We start from the raw sequence: 14,691 nt of genomic DNA on the forward strand, positions 1-14,691 counted from the left end.
TTGAATATTCTCAAGGCTGAAGGTGTAAACATAAGGCAAAGTCCTTGAAGAACATGTTTGTAGCTCTAATTCTCATTTATACATCAGCAGTTCTCAAATTAATAGCTCCCGCTCAGACCTCACCTTTAAGCTCCAGATCTATATATCCAACTGCCTAGTTGGCCTCTCTAGAATATATCTAGATTCTAAGCTCCATGAGAGGAAGTATTTCACTGCTTTTGTCCTAAGCTGTATCTGCATTGCCTTGAACAGTGCCTGGCAATAACTTATTGAATAATTAAATAAATGGATGATTCTTTAATATATCTCTCAGAGACATCTCAAACTATATATAAATTAAATTCATGATCTTCCTTCTCTAACCTGAATCTCTTCTGATGCTCCCTATTTCAATGGTTGGCACCTTTTATTTAGTTTCACAAGCCAGGAACATGGGTGTATCTTTGGCATATCTATCTTTCTTGCCTTCTATATTCATTTAATCACCAAGACATTGAATTTTTGACACATTTCCTTATAATGTCTATTTATCTCCCTCTCTGTTGCTCCATTCCAAGGTATTATCATCTCTCTTCTAGTCCTGTAAAGTACTGGTAAACTCTATAATCATGTACTCTTCTTCTTTTTTTTTTTTAAAGATTTTATTTATTTATTTGAGAGAGAATGAGATAGCGAGAGAGAGAGCATGAGAGGGGGGAGGGTCAGAGGGAGAAGCAGACTCCCTGCTGAGCAAGGAGCCCGATGCGGGACTCGATCCTGGGACTCCAGGATCATGACCTGAGCCGAAGGCAGTCGCTTAACCAACTGAGCCACCCAGGCGCCCAATCATGTACTCTTCTCCTTTGCAATCTATTCTTTGTGCTGCTCTGGGAGTCAGACCCACAGAATCAGATTCTAATATTCCTGTTTGAAACCAATTGTTCTTAGGATAAACAATAAGATTCTTAGCATGGTGTACAAGGCCGTGTGTGCTCTGGCCCATGTCAAACCTATAGCCACATCTCAAGCCCCCTTTTTGGATTTTTTTGTGCTCTAGTCATACTGACTTTTAAAATTTTTCCAATGGACCATGCTTTCTCCTGCCTCAACTGTACTGTGTCATTAGTAGCTTTTAGTACATATTATAAAATGGAATGTCTATTGTTAGAGAAATAAATATATCAGTACTTTTGAGTAGATATTTATAACCCTAAAAGAGCAGTGTTCTGTGCAGCATTCTTTTTTTTCTGTGCAGCATTCTTTTCTTGATAAGTAAACTATCTGAATTATTGCAAATAAGCACAAGCATTTTAAGGTATAATTTGTTCCTTTTTCAGATTATATTGCACATCTCAATTTTCCCTCAAGTCAGTTATAAAACAAATATCTGTAAGCTACATTTATTTTTATTTTAAAGTAAGAAAACATCTTCTGTTGTAGATTTAAGCCATTTTATTTTTTTAATAAGATTTATTTATTTGAGAGAGAGAGACTGCATGTGTAAGTGGGCGGGGGAGTGGGAAAGGGAGGGGTAGTGGGAGAGAGAAAGAGAGAGAATCTCCAGCAGACTCCACTGAGTGCAAAGTCCCATGTGGGGCTCGCTCTCAGGACCCGGAGATCATGGCCTGAGCTGAAATCAAGAGTCCCACGCCTAACTGACTGAGCTACCCACGTGCCCCTAAGCCATTCTATTTTTTTTTTTTTTTTTAAAGATAACACAGGCAGGGGAAGTGGGAGAGGGAGAAGCAGGCTTCCTGCAGAGCAGGGAGCCCGATGTGGGGCTCGATCCCAGGACCCTGGGATCATGACCTGAGCCGAAGGCAGTCGCTTTAACAGACTGAGCCACCCAGGCATCCCAACAATTAGGTTTTGTATGAAAGTAGTGACTTAATCAGTTTAAGTGGAATCCTCCATTCTAAAGATAGTTGTCATTTCTTTTTCTTTTTCTTTTTTTTAAAATATTTTATTTATTTATTTTTATGAGAGAGAGAGTGCACAAGCAGGGGGTGGGGTAGAAGGAGAGGGAGAAGCAGACTCGATCCCAGGACCCGGGGACTACAACCTGAGCTGAAGACAGACGCTCAACCAACCAAGCCACCTAGGCGCCCGATAGTTGTCATGTCTTACAAGATTTAAAACCACCTTCTCTCATTACAAATAAAACAAATCTTGAATAGTCTCACAAGCACCGAAGTGGAGTTGTTTCACTAAGTTAATTTATTGTTTTTTTTTTTAAAGATTTTATTTATTTGAGAGAGAGAGAATGAGAGAGAGAGAGAGCATGAGATGGGGGAGGGTTAGAGGGAGAAGCAGACTCCCTGATGAGCAGGGAGCCCGATGCAGGACTCGATCCTGGGACTCCAGGATCATGACCTGAGCAGAAGGCAGTCACTCAACCAGTTGAGCCACTCAGGCGCCCTAATTTATTGTTCTTAATTGTGAGTACTTGGAGGAGATTATTGTTTGGTTTTGTGTGATAATTTTTATTGTATATTTGGTATTTAATGTTTTTTGTAATTAAAGTATTTATAGAATATATTATATTCTGTTATGTAAAATGAGAAATTGGTTTGCTCATTTGCAGTTCAAATTGTATTTAATCATAAGTAAAACTTTAGCAGTATTGTACCATATAATATATACTCATTACTTATTTTTCTTTAATTTTTTTTCTTTTAGTACTAAAGATTTAACTTTACAGAAGAATGCAATCAAGTTATGGCTTTTTCTTTAGAATTTAAATATGGAGGCCACAGGAACAGATGAAGTTGACAAGCTAAAAACTAAATTTGTATCTGCTTGGAACAACATGAAATATAGTAAGTATCATTTAAAAATTGTATACATCTAAAGAAATATTTGAAGACAAATATCATCTGCCTTATTAAGTCACTCACAATTGCTTAAGTTTCTCTTTGAATGAAATATTTCTGTAAGGAATGTGGATAAGCCTATATCCTTAAGAAAGAACCACATATCATCATAAACATTGTCTAGAAATTCAGGCATACTATGTGGTCCTTTTTTTTTGAACATTCAGAAGCAGAATTTATTTAAGTGAGGATAATACCTCAGTTTTTCAGACTCAGTTTCAGGCAACCAGGAAGCAAGCAAAATAGACCTTTGAACACACAAAGCAGACAGTATAATGTTTCCATACTGATACCTATGAATTTCTCTTAGGAGTACCCTTAGACCTTTATTTTTAACTTACTTATTCTTGGTTTGCAAACAAATCCAATAAGGATCATATGGTGGTTTTGAAACCCACCTTGGACTAGAAACAAATTAGAGATGAAGAAACTTTCAAAGATGGAGAAATACTTAGCAGAACCAGTTGCAACAGGAAGAAGTTCATATCCATAAAATAGGAATGATAACATTTAGCAAAACCCCTTCATAATGCAAATTTGGGTAAAACACAATTGACAGTTGGCTCCTGGTTCACTGGAAGGCATGGCCAGGTAGCTATTTAGATAGTTATAACTTGATAATAATGAAATATTTCATTTTGAAAACTATGGACATTGATTTTTTAAAAAATTGAGATATAATTTACATACTAAAAAATTTACCCTTTTATGATTCAGGGGTTTTTAGTATATTTATAAGATTGTACACCTTCATTACTATCTAATTCCAGAACAATTTTATCACCCGTAAAAGCAAGCCCGGACCCATTAGCAGCTACTCCCCATTCCTCCCCACATCTCTCCAGCCCCTGGCAACCACCAGTCTATTTTCTGTCTCTATGGGTTTGACTGTTGTAGACATTTCATATAAATGGAATTGTACAACTTGTGGCCTTTTGTGTCTGACTCCTTTCATTTAGCATAATGTTTTTGAAATTCATCCATATTATAGCATGTATTTATCACCACTTCATTCCTTTATGTGACTGAATAATATTTTATTGTATGGCCATACCGCATTTTCTTTACTCATTTATTAGTTGATGGACATTTGGGTTGTTTTTGACTTTTTGGCTAATACAAATAGTGCTGCTATGAACATTATGTACCAGTTCTTGTGTGACTATATCTTTTCGGTTCTCTTGGGTATATACCTATTAGTAGAATTGCTGGATCATATGTTAACTCTTTTTTTTTTTTTTTTAAGATTTAATTTATTTATTTGACAGAGAGAGACACAGTGAGAGAGGGAACACAAGCAGGGGGAGCGGGAGAGGGAGAAGCAGGCTTCCCGCGGAGCAGGGAGCCCGATGCGGGGCTCGATCCCAGGACCCTGTGATCATGACCTGAGCCGAAGGCAGACGCTTAACGACTGAGCCACCCAGGCGCCCCATATGTTAACTCTTAAGTTTAACTTTCTGAGGAACTACCAAGCTGTTTCTCAAGGTGGCTGCACCATTTTACATTCCCATCAGCAATGTTTGAAGGTCTGAATTTCTCTATATCCTCACCGACACTTTTTATTGTCCATCCTTTTTTTTTTGTTAAGTTTTTTATTTATTTAAGTAATCTCTAAATCCACTGTGGGGCTTGAACTCACAGCCCAGAGATCAAGAGTCGCATGCTTTTCTGACTGAGCCAGCCAGGCGCCCTATGTTGTCCATGTTTTAAAAAAATTTTTTTTAAAGATTTATTTATTTTAGAGAGAGAGAGCATGAGTGGGAGAGGCAGAGGGTGAGGGAGAGAGAATCTCCAGCAGACTCTGTGCTGAGCACGGAGCCTGACATGGGGCTTGATTTCACATGTCCCCAGCCGAAACCAAGAATAGGATGCTCAACTGACTGAGCCACCCAGGTGCCCTGTCCATCTTTTTTATTCGAGCCATTCCAGTGGGTGTGAAGTATCTCGCTGAGTTTGATTTGCATTTCCTTGATGAATAATGTTAAGCATCTTTCCATATACTTATTGGCTATTTTTATATATTCTTTGGAGAAATGTCTATTTAAATCCTTTATGCCTAGTTAAAAATAGAGCTACCCTATGACCCAGCAATTGTACTACTGGGTATTTACCCCAAAGATACAAATGTAGTGATCCGAAGGGGCACCTGCACTCCAATGTTTATAGCAGCAATGTCTACAATAGCCAAACTATGGAAAGAGCCTAGATGTCCATCAAAAGATGAATGGATAAAGAAGATGTGATACACACACACACACACACAGAGGAATATTATGCAGCCATCAAAAAATGAAATCTTGCCATTTGCAATGATGTGGATGGAACTGGAGGGTATTATGCTACGTGAAATAAGTCAACCAGAGAAAGACGATTACATATGATCTCATTGATATGAGGAATTTGAAAAACAAGACAGAGGATCATAGGGGAAGGGAGGGAAAAATGAAACAAGATGAAACCAGAGAGGGAGACAAACAATGAGAGACTCTTAATCTCAGGAAGCAAACAGGGTTGCTGGAGTGGAAGGGGGTGGGAGGGATGGGGTGGCTGGGTGATGGACACTGGGGAGGGTATGTGCTATGGTGAGCGCTGTGAATTGTGTAAGACTAATGAATCACAGACCTGTACCCTTGAAACAAATACATTATATGTTAATTAAAAAAAAAAAAAGTTACCAGGTTTATTACTGCTGACAGTTACAAAAAAAAAAAGTAAATCCTTTGTGCCTTTTTTAATTGGGTTGCCTTTTATTATTGAGTTGTAAGAGTTCTTTATATATTCTAGATACAAATCCCTTAGCAAATGTATGATTTGCAAATATTTTCTCCCATTTGGGGATTGTCTTTTCACTTTCTTGATAGTGTCCATTGAAGCACAAAACTTTCACATTTTGATGAAATCCAATTTATTTATTTTTTTCTTTGGTTGTTTGTGCTTTTGATATCATATTTAAGAAACTGTTGTCTATATCAAGATCATGAAGGTTTGTACCTATGTTTCTTTTTAAGAATTTTATTATTTTAGCTCTTATATTTAGGTCTTTGATCCATTTTGAGTTAATTTTTGCATGTGATGTGATGCAGAAGTCCAACTTCATTTTTGTATGTGGTATTTAATTGTCCCAGTACAATTTTTTGAAAAGAATATTCTTTCTCCTTTGAATGGTCTTGACACCCTTGTCTAAAATCAGTTGACCATAGATGTAGAGATTTATTTCTGGACTTGCAGTTCAGTTCCATTTATCTACACATCTGTCCATGTGCCAGTACCACACTCTCTTGATTACTTTAGCTTTTTGTAAAATTTAAAATTGGGAAGTGTGATTCCTCCAACTTTGTTCTTCTTTTCCAAGATTGCTTTGGCTTCCAAGATTTTTGATCATCTTATCAATTTCTGTAAGAAATCCAGCTGGGATTTTGATATAGGTTTGATATAGAATCTGTAGATCCACTTGCAGAGTATTGCCATCTTAGCAGAGTATTGCCATATTAAGTCTTCCAATCCATGGACATGGGATGTCTTTCCTTATATTTAGGCTTATAATTTTTTCCAGTGATGTTTTGTGGTTTTGTGGTGTACTTTTTTGTTAAAGTTATTCCTAAGTATTCTTTTTAAAGCTATTTTAAAATGAATTGTTTTCTTAATTTTATTTTTGTTTGTTTGTTGCTGGTATATAGAAATTCAGTTGTTTTTTGTAATTTGATCCTGTGTCTTGTAAGCTTGGTGTTCTATTTTATTAGCTCTAACAGTTTTTTGTGGATTCCTTAGGGTTTTCTGTATGTAAGATCATGTTCATCTGCAAATAGAGGCTTATGCTCTTTTTAAGCTTATGCTCTTTTTAAGCTTATGCTCTTTTTAATCTGGTGAATAGGTTATGTGATGAAGATTTCATTTGTAAGTTGAAAATTGTCATATAGGTACTAGGTAACACATTTTAGTAGTATCCTAGGAATTGTTACTTAACCTATTATTTACATATGTGTTGTTTTCCTTATTTAGATATTTAAGTGTCTATAGTAAAATTATGGTAATCTCTAATCTCTAAAGAACAGATTGTTCAGGGTAACTAAGTGTTCTAGATAGCTTCAAGTTACAAAATAGTTATTTTTTGTTTGATTTTATTGGTGAAAATCATTCTAAAATGTTTTATGTATTTTCCTTGCTTAGGGTTTGTGTAGTAGGGGTGGTGTAGGAAGGACTAACATTGATTGAACACCCATAGTGCATTAGCATTTTGTAGATCATTTATGTATCTTCTTATTTAAATCTCATATCTTTTCTTTCTTTTTTTTTTTAAGATTTTATTTATTTATTTGAGAGAGAGAGAGTGAGAAACAGCATGAGAGGGGAGAGGGTCAGAGGGAGAAGCAGCCTCCCTGCTAAGCCAGGAGCCCGGTGTGGGACTCGATCCCTGGACTCCGGGACCATGACCCGAGCTGAAGGCAGTCGCTTAACCATCTGAGCTGCCCAGGTGCACCAAATCTCATATCTTTCTGAGACAGATATCTTTCTGAGGTGTTTTTTTTTTTTTTTTTTTTAATTAGAAAACTGAGATTCAGCGACATATTCATAGTCACATATCTAGGTAATAACTCTTAAAACTGGTATTCAGGGCGCCTGGGTGGCTCAGTTGGTTAAGCGACTGCCTTTCGCTCAGGTCATGATCCCGGAGTCCCGGGATCGGGTCCTGCATCGGGCTCCCTGCTCTGCGGGGAGCCTGCTTCTCTCTCTGACCCTCCTCCCTCTCATGCTCTCTGTCTCTCATTCTCTCTCTCTCAAATAAATAAATAAAATCTTTAAAAACAAACAAACAAACTGGTATTTAAACCCAGCCTGTCTTGCTCCTCAGTCTGGCTGTTTTCTGGATACAGATTTCTGGAACATAATTTAGGATTACTTTTATCAATGTCAATATCATGAAATGATGAAGGAACTCGAAATGGCTTAGCACTTAAGATTTAAAAGACTGTGGACCTTACTTTCTTATAAAACTATTTCATTTTTGCTTTCTTCTCCCCTCCCCCCTTTTATTTACATGACTTTATGAGGCATGTAAACTTGACTTCCTTTTTAAAATAGTAAGTAAACCATCCTTCTGTATATTTCTGATCCTCCAGAAAATCATTATCATCTGTTATTTCTGTGTTCTTTGGCTTGTTTACATCTTTTAAAGCCTTGTGATTTTCGAGTTGCTGACTTAATGGACTATAGGTTTTTTATAATATTTTGTTTATGGTAGCTAGTCTCCAAAGATGGTCCTTAGTAAGGATCTTTAATCACATCTTGTGTTGTTTCTTTTCTCATTGAATCTGGGCTGGCCTATGCCTTATATTAACCAATAGAATGAGATACAAATGAGGCTGTGTCAATTCTAGGCCTGCTTGCTCTGTTTTGGATCTCTGAACTGTTATGTAACCAGCTTAGGTACTCAGCTGGAGAAATCACAGGGAGAGTCCACACAAAGAAGAAAGGCCCTGAGACTACATTAGAGATAAAGCATCAGCCAACGCAGTGTCTCAGTTGAGCCTCTCCATCTAATTTTTACGACATGAGAGACTCCAAGCAAGACCAGCAGGAGACCTGCTCAATTGAGCCCAGTCAACCCACAAAACTGTGTGATATAAGAAAAAAAGTTGTTTCAAATTATTAAGTTTCGGAGTGGTTTGTTAAACAGGAACAAATAACTGGAACAGTGTTCTGGTTTCTCTCTTAATATTTTTTTGTAATTGAGAGAAAAGTAACATAAAGTGAGATGAACAGATCGTAAGTATATAATTTGCAGAGTATAACTATGAAACTAACAATCTAATCAATATATAGAAAATTTCCTTCACCCCAGAAGGTTTCTTCATTCTTCCTTCTGGTCAGTGCTCACCCCTCATAGACAGTCACTGCCCTGTGTCAATTTATTTAATGGCTTTTTTGCCAAATTTACTTTCTTAATTTATTTAGTTTTATTTAATTAGTTTTTATTTAGAAGTCATGATGACATTTAATTTGTCTCTGTCCCACCTCCCTGCTGCTATAAATTGAGATTTAGAGGTAAAAAGTGGGGGAGATTGAGGGATAAAATAAAAATATATTCTTGAGTATTAAGAATTCTGATGAATATATATTTCTCAATATGTGTAAGAAGCACTTATTCATAATCATACTTGGCTCTTTCCTATGCCCCAGGCTCTGTTATCCTATACCTTTATGGATTTTACATCCTTCATTTTTCAATCTCTGTGTGCCAGAACATCCTGCTTCAGCATCAACAAGCTAGGGCAGAGATAGTGGTATATTTCTTACAACGCTTTTAAAAAGATAAAATGAAAATTGGTCAACTAAAACTAAATAATTTAAAGAAAAAAAGAATACAGACTAGTTGCTTGGCATACTGGTCTAATTCAGCTCTGACATGCCTGTGGAAAAAGAGAAAAATGGCTGGACCTTATCAGAAGTCCTGAGTCTTCTTTATGTACCTAGCATCAAGGAGTATTAAAGGAAGTCAATCTATCATGAGGGTTAGGTCCTGCCAGGATTTGCACAGGAAGTACAAAAGTAAGAGTATGCACCATATGAATGACGGTTGAGCTTTAAAGCACTATAATCTGTGCTCATGTAAAATGTGGATCCTTGCAGTGCCCAGGCTCTAAGAAATCAGATTTGCAACTTCCCTTTTTTTTTGAGGAAGGACTGGTGACTGGTAGGAGGGGGTAGGCAGAGGGTAATAAAGCATAGAGAGAAAGAGAGAAGTTCCCCCTTAAAGATTGTTTCCTTTTATTTGAGGTTGTTTTTATGAAGTTCTTCAAATTTGCCTTAGAAATGATGTTGTACGGGAAGGAGTTATTACTATTTTGGGGATTAGAATCATTCCGGTGCAGTACTAATAATATTTCTAAGACATAATGTTTGTAAAGTGCCTAGCCTAGTTCCTGGTATACAGTAGGTGGCCAGTGAATACTAACTTCCCATTGGAGTTTAGAGAAGAGCATCAGAGTCCAGTGAGAGAAGGAACAAATGGCTTAGAAATGCATACATGAGCCAGAAGAAGAAGTAGGATTTAGATAGGCTGATATTGAGGAGGACATTTTGATAGTATGACCCAGATAGCAAGCCCCACTTTGAGTATAGGTGAAAAGTAGTGGAAAAGATGACTGTAAAGGTAATTTGTATCATATTTTGGCAAGTCTTTAGTATCACTGAGAAGTTCATAATAAATCTGTTAAGTAATGAGTCACTGAGGATGGTTTTTGGGCAGAAGAGTTACCCAATCAAAGCTGAGCCACGAGGAGATTAATTTGGCAGTGACATGTGGCATATGCTAGAGTGAAGAAAGACTGATGGCAGAGTATTGCAGTAATCCAAGCTTCATGAAAGCCTGATTCGTGTGTTTGATTTTCCATTCTTTTTTCCAGCAAATTCAAATACTTGCATCATCTTTATTATGAACACACATTTTTGTTTATTTGTTTTTTATATTTATTTGTATTATAGCACTTTGGGGGGCACTTTCATAAGAATCACTGATTTTAAATTTTCTAACAACTCTTCAATATAAATGGCAACCCTCTTTGGTCCCCTCCCTTTTCGGTAGCTTTGTACTCTGTCATTCAGTAAACTTTACTATCACTCAATAAACTTTGCTTTGCTGCCCAAAAAAGGAAAGAAAAATAAAAGAGTAGACCTAAATCTGTTGACTCCCAATTTCAGATTCTTTCTGTTTATATGCTCTTGCATTTTAGAAGCGGCTTTTAAGGCTACCATTAGCAGTCAGGAATTTCATATACTTGGGAATATTCAGGAATGTAATGGACAAGTGTTTTTCTCAGGAAATCGAGAACTATTAATGGTACCATAAAAAACCAAGAGGAGGGGCATCTGGGTGGCACAGTTGGTTGAGCAATCAACTCTTGGTTTTGGCTCAGGTCATGCTCTCAGGGTCGTGGGAAAAAAAACCAAGAGGATACTACCTTTTATTTTTTATTTTTTTTAAAGATTTTATTTTTATTTATTTGACAGAGAGAGACACAGCGAGAGAGGGAACACAAGCAGGGGGAGTGGGAGAGGGAGAAGCAGGCTTCCCGCCGAGCAGGGAGCCCGATGCGGGGCTCGATTCCAGGACCCTGGGATTGTGACCTCAGCTGAAGGCAGACGCTTAACGACTGAGCCACCCAGGTGCCCCAAGGATACTACCTTTTAGACACATACAGTTTAGTAGGAAGAAAATTGGAAGAATTAGAGTTTGCAACTACAGTTGGGGATTGGGAATTGGGAGGTGGAAAACTGAGATGAGGATCTCTGAAAGCTTTATTCACTACTTTCAGAGATCCTCAGGTGGCTGACATGATGGGGTTATAACATTTCCCTAGGAAACTTCAATCCACATTTATCAAAAGCACTAGTGTATTGTGTTACCTTGTCCCTAAATTACTTCATTGGAATACTCAATTACTTTAAATATTTAATTATCTAAGATGGAAGGAAATATAAGAAATTGGTAACATTTGTTGCATTTGGGAAAAGAGATTGGTGTCAGAGAAACTAGAATAGAATTTGTACCTTTTAAGTTTTATACCATCAGAACATTGTGTTGGAAAATAAATTAAAATTAAATTCTTTTCTCATGTCCTTTATGTGGATAGAATGTGTTTAAAATACTTAACTGTGTGTGAATGTCACATAAATGGCCTGTATTTTCAGCTCATTGTCCATATATTTTGCTATTCTTGCAAAAAAATGCATGTCTATAGTTGAGAATTAGTGATTTGAAATTAAGAAAAAGGAATGCTGCTAGACTCTTAGTCTGAAATCCTTTAATTGCAAAACTACTTTTCCCTTTTCTCCTTTAGGTTGGGTGTTGAAAACAAAAACATATTTTAGTAGAAATTCCCCTGTATTATTGCTTGGAAAATGTTACCATTTTAAATATGAAGGTAAGTGCTAAATTTGTAACCCATTTAAAAATCTTTGTAGAAATTCATTGTGTAACTGTTTTCATTGGTTTATTTCCAGATTAATCTACTTTTGGCATATTTCTTTTTGTTTTTTACTTACACTTTTTTATTGTAAAATACACATAACATAAAATTTGCCATCTTAATTTTTTTTTAAAGATTTTATTTATTTATTTGAGAGAGAGAGAATGAGAGACATAGAGCATGAGAGGGAGGAGGGTCAGAGGGAGAAGCAGACTCCCCGCCGAGCAGGGAGCCCGATGCGGGACTCGATCCTGTGACTCCAGGATCATGACCTGAGCCGAAGGCAGTCGCTTAACAAACTGAGCCACCCAGGTGCCCGCCATCTTAATAATTTTTAAATGTACAGTTTGGTGGTGTTAAATACATTCATAATGTTCTGCTAATAACATTACCACCATTTAGCTCCAGAACTTTTCATCTTGTCAAACTGAAGCTCTACCCATTAGACAATAACTCCCCAACCTTCTCTTTCCCTCAGCCCCTGGCAACCACCATACTACTTTTTTTTTTTAAAAGATTTTATTTATTTATTTATTTGAGAGAGAGAGAATGAGAGACAGAGAGCATGAGAGGGAGGAGGGTCAGAGGGAGAAGTACACTCCCTGCCGAGCAGAGAGCCTGATGCGGGACTCGATCCTGGGACTCCAGGATCATGACCTGAGCTGAAGGCAGTCGCTTAACCAACTGAGCCACCCAGGCGCCCATCGCCATACTACTTTTTATGCCTGTGTTTTGGCATATTTCTTTTAAGAACCTGTATTTTATGTAACACAAAATATATTGCCATATCGTTTGGGTTTCTAGTAAACTCCTTGAGGATGAGAATCATGACCTCTTTTGTTATATCCCTCCTAGTTTTGGACTTATAATAGTATGAATGCTAAGTAAATATTATTTGAATTGATTTTTTAATATTCTCTATCAAGTTCTCTGATAACTTTAAAGTATATGCTAATAATTAAAAGCATCACCTTAGTTAACCTAATAATGGTAGAGTTTCCAATTCTTTTTTTTTTTTTAATTTTATTATGTTATGTAGTCACCACACAATACATCATTGGTTTTTGATGTGGTTATTCACGATCCATTAGATTTTCCAATTCTTAAGGATGCTCCAATTTCTGAAATTAATTGACTTTATTTGATGTTTTTAAGTTTCCACATTTACTCATCCTCTTAATAATTATCATATGTTTTCTTTTAATAATTATTATGTATTTTCTTTTAATAACTTATATCACTTAATGAGTGCCTTCTATGTGTCAGGCATCATGCTAAGCTCTTTGTGAAATGTCTTTAATTCTTACAACAAGCCTACAAAGTTGATTCAAATATCCTTACCTTATGAGTATGGAAACAGGAGATTAGAGAAGTTAAGTAATTTGTCCAAAGTCACACAGGCAGAGCTGAAATTTAAACCAAGACTATGTCTCACTTTACGACTGGTGTTTTTTCTACTATATGTCTTTGCTTGATTTTGTGTGTATGAGTGTGAGTATGAGTGTGAATGTGTATGTATGTGTGTAAGAGAGAGGAGAGAATGTATGTGAGAGTATGTCATTATCAAGGCTTTTATTTTTGGTTGACCTATTTTGGCATATCATTTATCAGCAATTTTCCAAAACCTTTTAAATGTCTTGTAATAATAACAGCTAACATTTATTATTTATTATGTGCTAGGCAGCATTTAATTTACATGTTTAACTGATTAAATCCTCACAGCATTCTTGAAGGATGAATAGCAAGGTGATGGACAAAGAAGGGATGCATTTTAGGTAAATAGAATGGCACAAGATATTAGAGAGTATATTTCAGAAACAGAGATGTCCAGTGTAGGTATGGTGGGAGAGAATTCTGAAAAGAATCAAATTATGGAGGGGCTTCTTGAATGCAATACTAAAAAGTTATGTCATTTGTTTATAGGTAGAGGAGAATATGGGCTTTGGGGTCAGACATAAGTGCTTTGAATTTTGGCTCTTTACTAATTAGTTGTTACTTTAGGCAAATTATTTATTCTTCCTAAGTATTAATGATAACTGTTTCATAAGGGTTTAGTGATGTGCCTGGTACATATGAGCATCTTAAATAGTATTATTAGTCATGATATAGGAAATTGGAGAAAATATGTGTTAATTGACTACATTATCAGGTAAGGCTTCTGGTCAACAATAAGCTATAAGTAGTTTAAGTGTTCGGGTACTCAAAAGTTACACATGGACTATAGGGTTGGGGTTGGAGCGCCTAACCCCACATTGTTCAAGGATCAACTGTATTTTGCTTTGGTTTAGGAGTGGTGATAAAGGGAAGGAGAAAGGTGTGGGGATCTGGAGGGAGAAAGGAGAGGAGCTAGAAAGGTGGTAAGAGGCTACGTGTTTAATGAGACATTCCCTTGTTGACATCCCCTGATCTTAAGTAAAGTCAGGTAAGCTTATGAAATGCTTGATCTAAGAGGAGTTCTTTTGGAAAGGGGATAAATTTGACATGTGGAATGAAGAAGACAACTCATATTGTAGTGCCTGGACACAGGGAGGACCATTAAAGCTTAAGCTATGGAGACTTAGCAGAAATCTTAGGGGCTAGCTTTGGACTCCTACATGTCACAGAATTTTTGGCATAAGCAAGGTTTTCTAAGTTTTCAGAGAGAGAGAGTGGGGTGCCCAAGTTGGCTTCTTAATTGCAATGATTGTTATTATCTTAGATTTTTGAGCAACAAGAATGCCAAATTTCAGTGTAATCAGTAATCATATATTGAGAATGTACTGGTTAGGACATTGATCTTGCCCAGAAGGAGCACATAATAACCATAACTAAATACATGCTTTGGAAGAATAACTGATAGAAGAATGATTGGAAGTCAATTAATAGGCAAGATA

The 14,691-nt window shown here is 36.6% G+C and overlaps 1 protein-coding gene across 2 annotated transcripts in view; it reads left to right on the forward strand.

The window, feature by feature from the left end:
* Positions 1-14,691, forward strand: part of ATG4C (autophagy related 4C cysteine peptidase) — an 87,554-nt gene that overhangs the window by 21,653 nt on the left and 51,210 nt on the right. The window contains exons 2-3 of one of the 2 annotated variants that reach the window (XM_021679951.1): positions 2,659-2,798; positions 11,690-11,773. In XM_021679951.1, the coding sequence (XP_021535626.1) occupies positions 2,723-2,798; positions 11,690-11,773 (160 nt within the window). In that variant the 5' untranslated portion in view covers positions 2,659-2,722. Of the gene's footprint in view, positions 1-2,658; positions 2,799-11,689; positions 11,774-14,691 lie in introns of those variants that run through there. The other variant, XM_021679950.1, reaches the window with a different exon arrangement.

The sequence above is a fragment of the Neomonachus schauinslandi genome, chromosome 4 (genome assembly GCF_002201575.2).
Source record: "Neomonachus schauinslandi chromosome 4, ASM220157v2, whole genome shotgun sequence".
NCBI classification, from domain to species: Eukaryota; Metazoa; Chordata; class Mammalia; order Carnivora; family Phocidae; genus Neomonachus; species Neomonachus schauinslandi.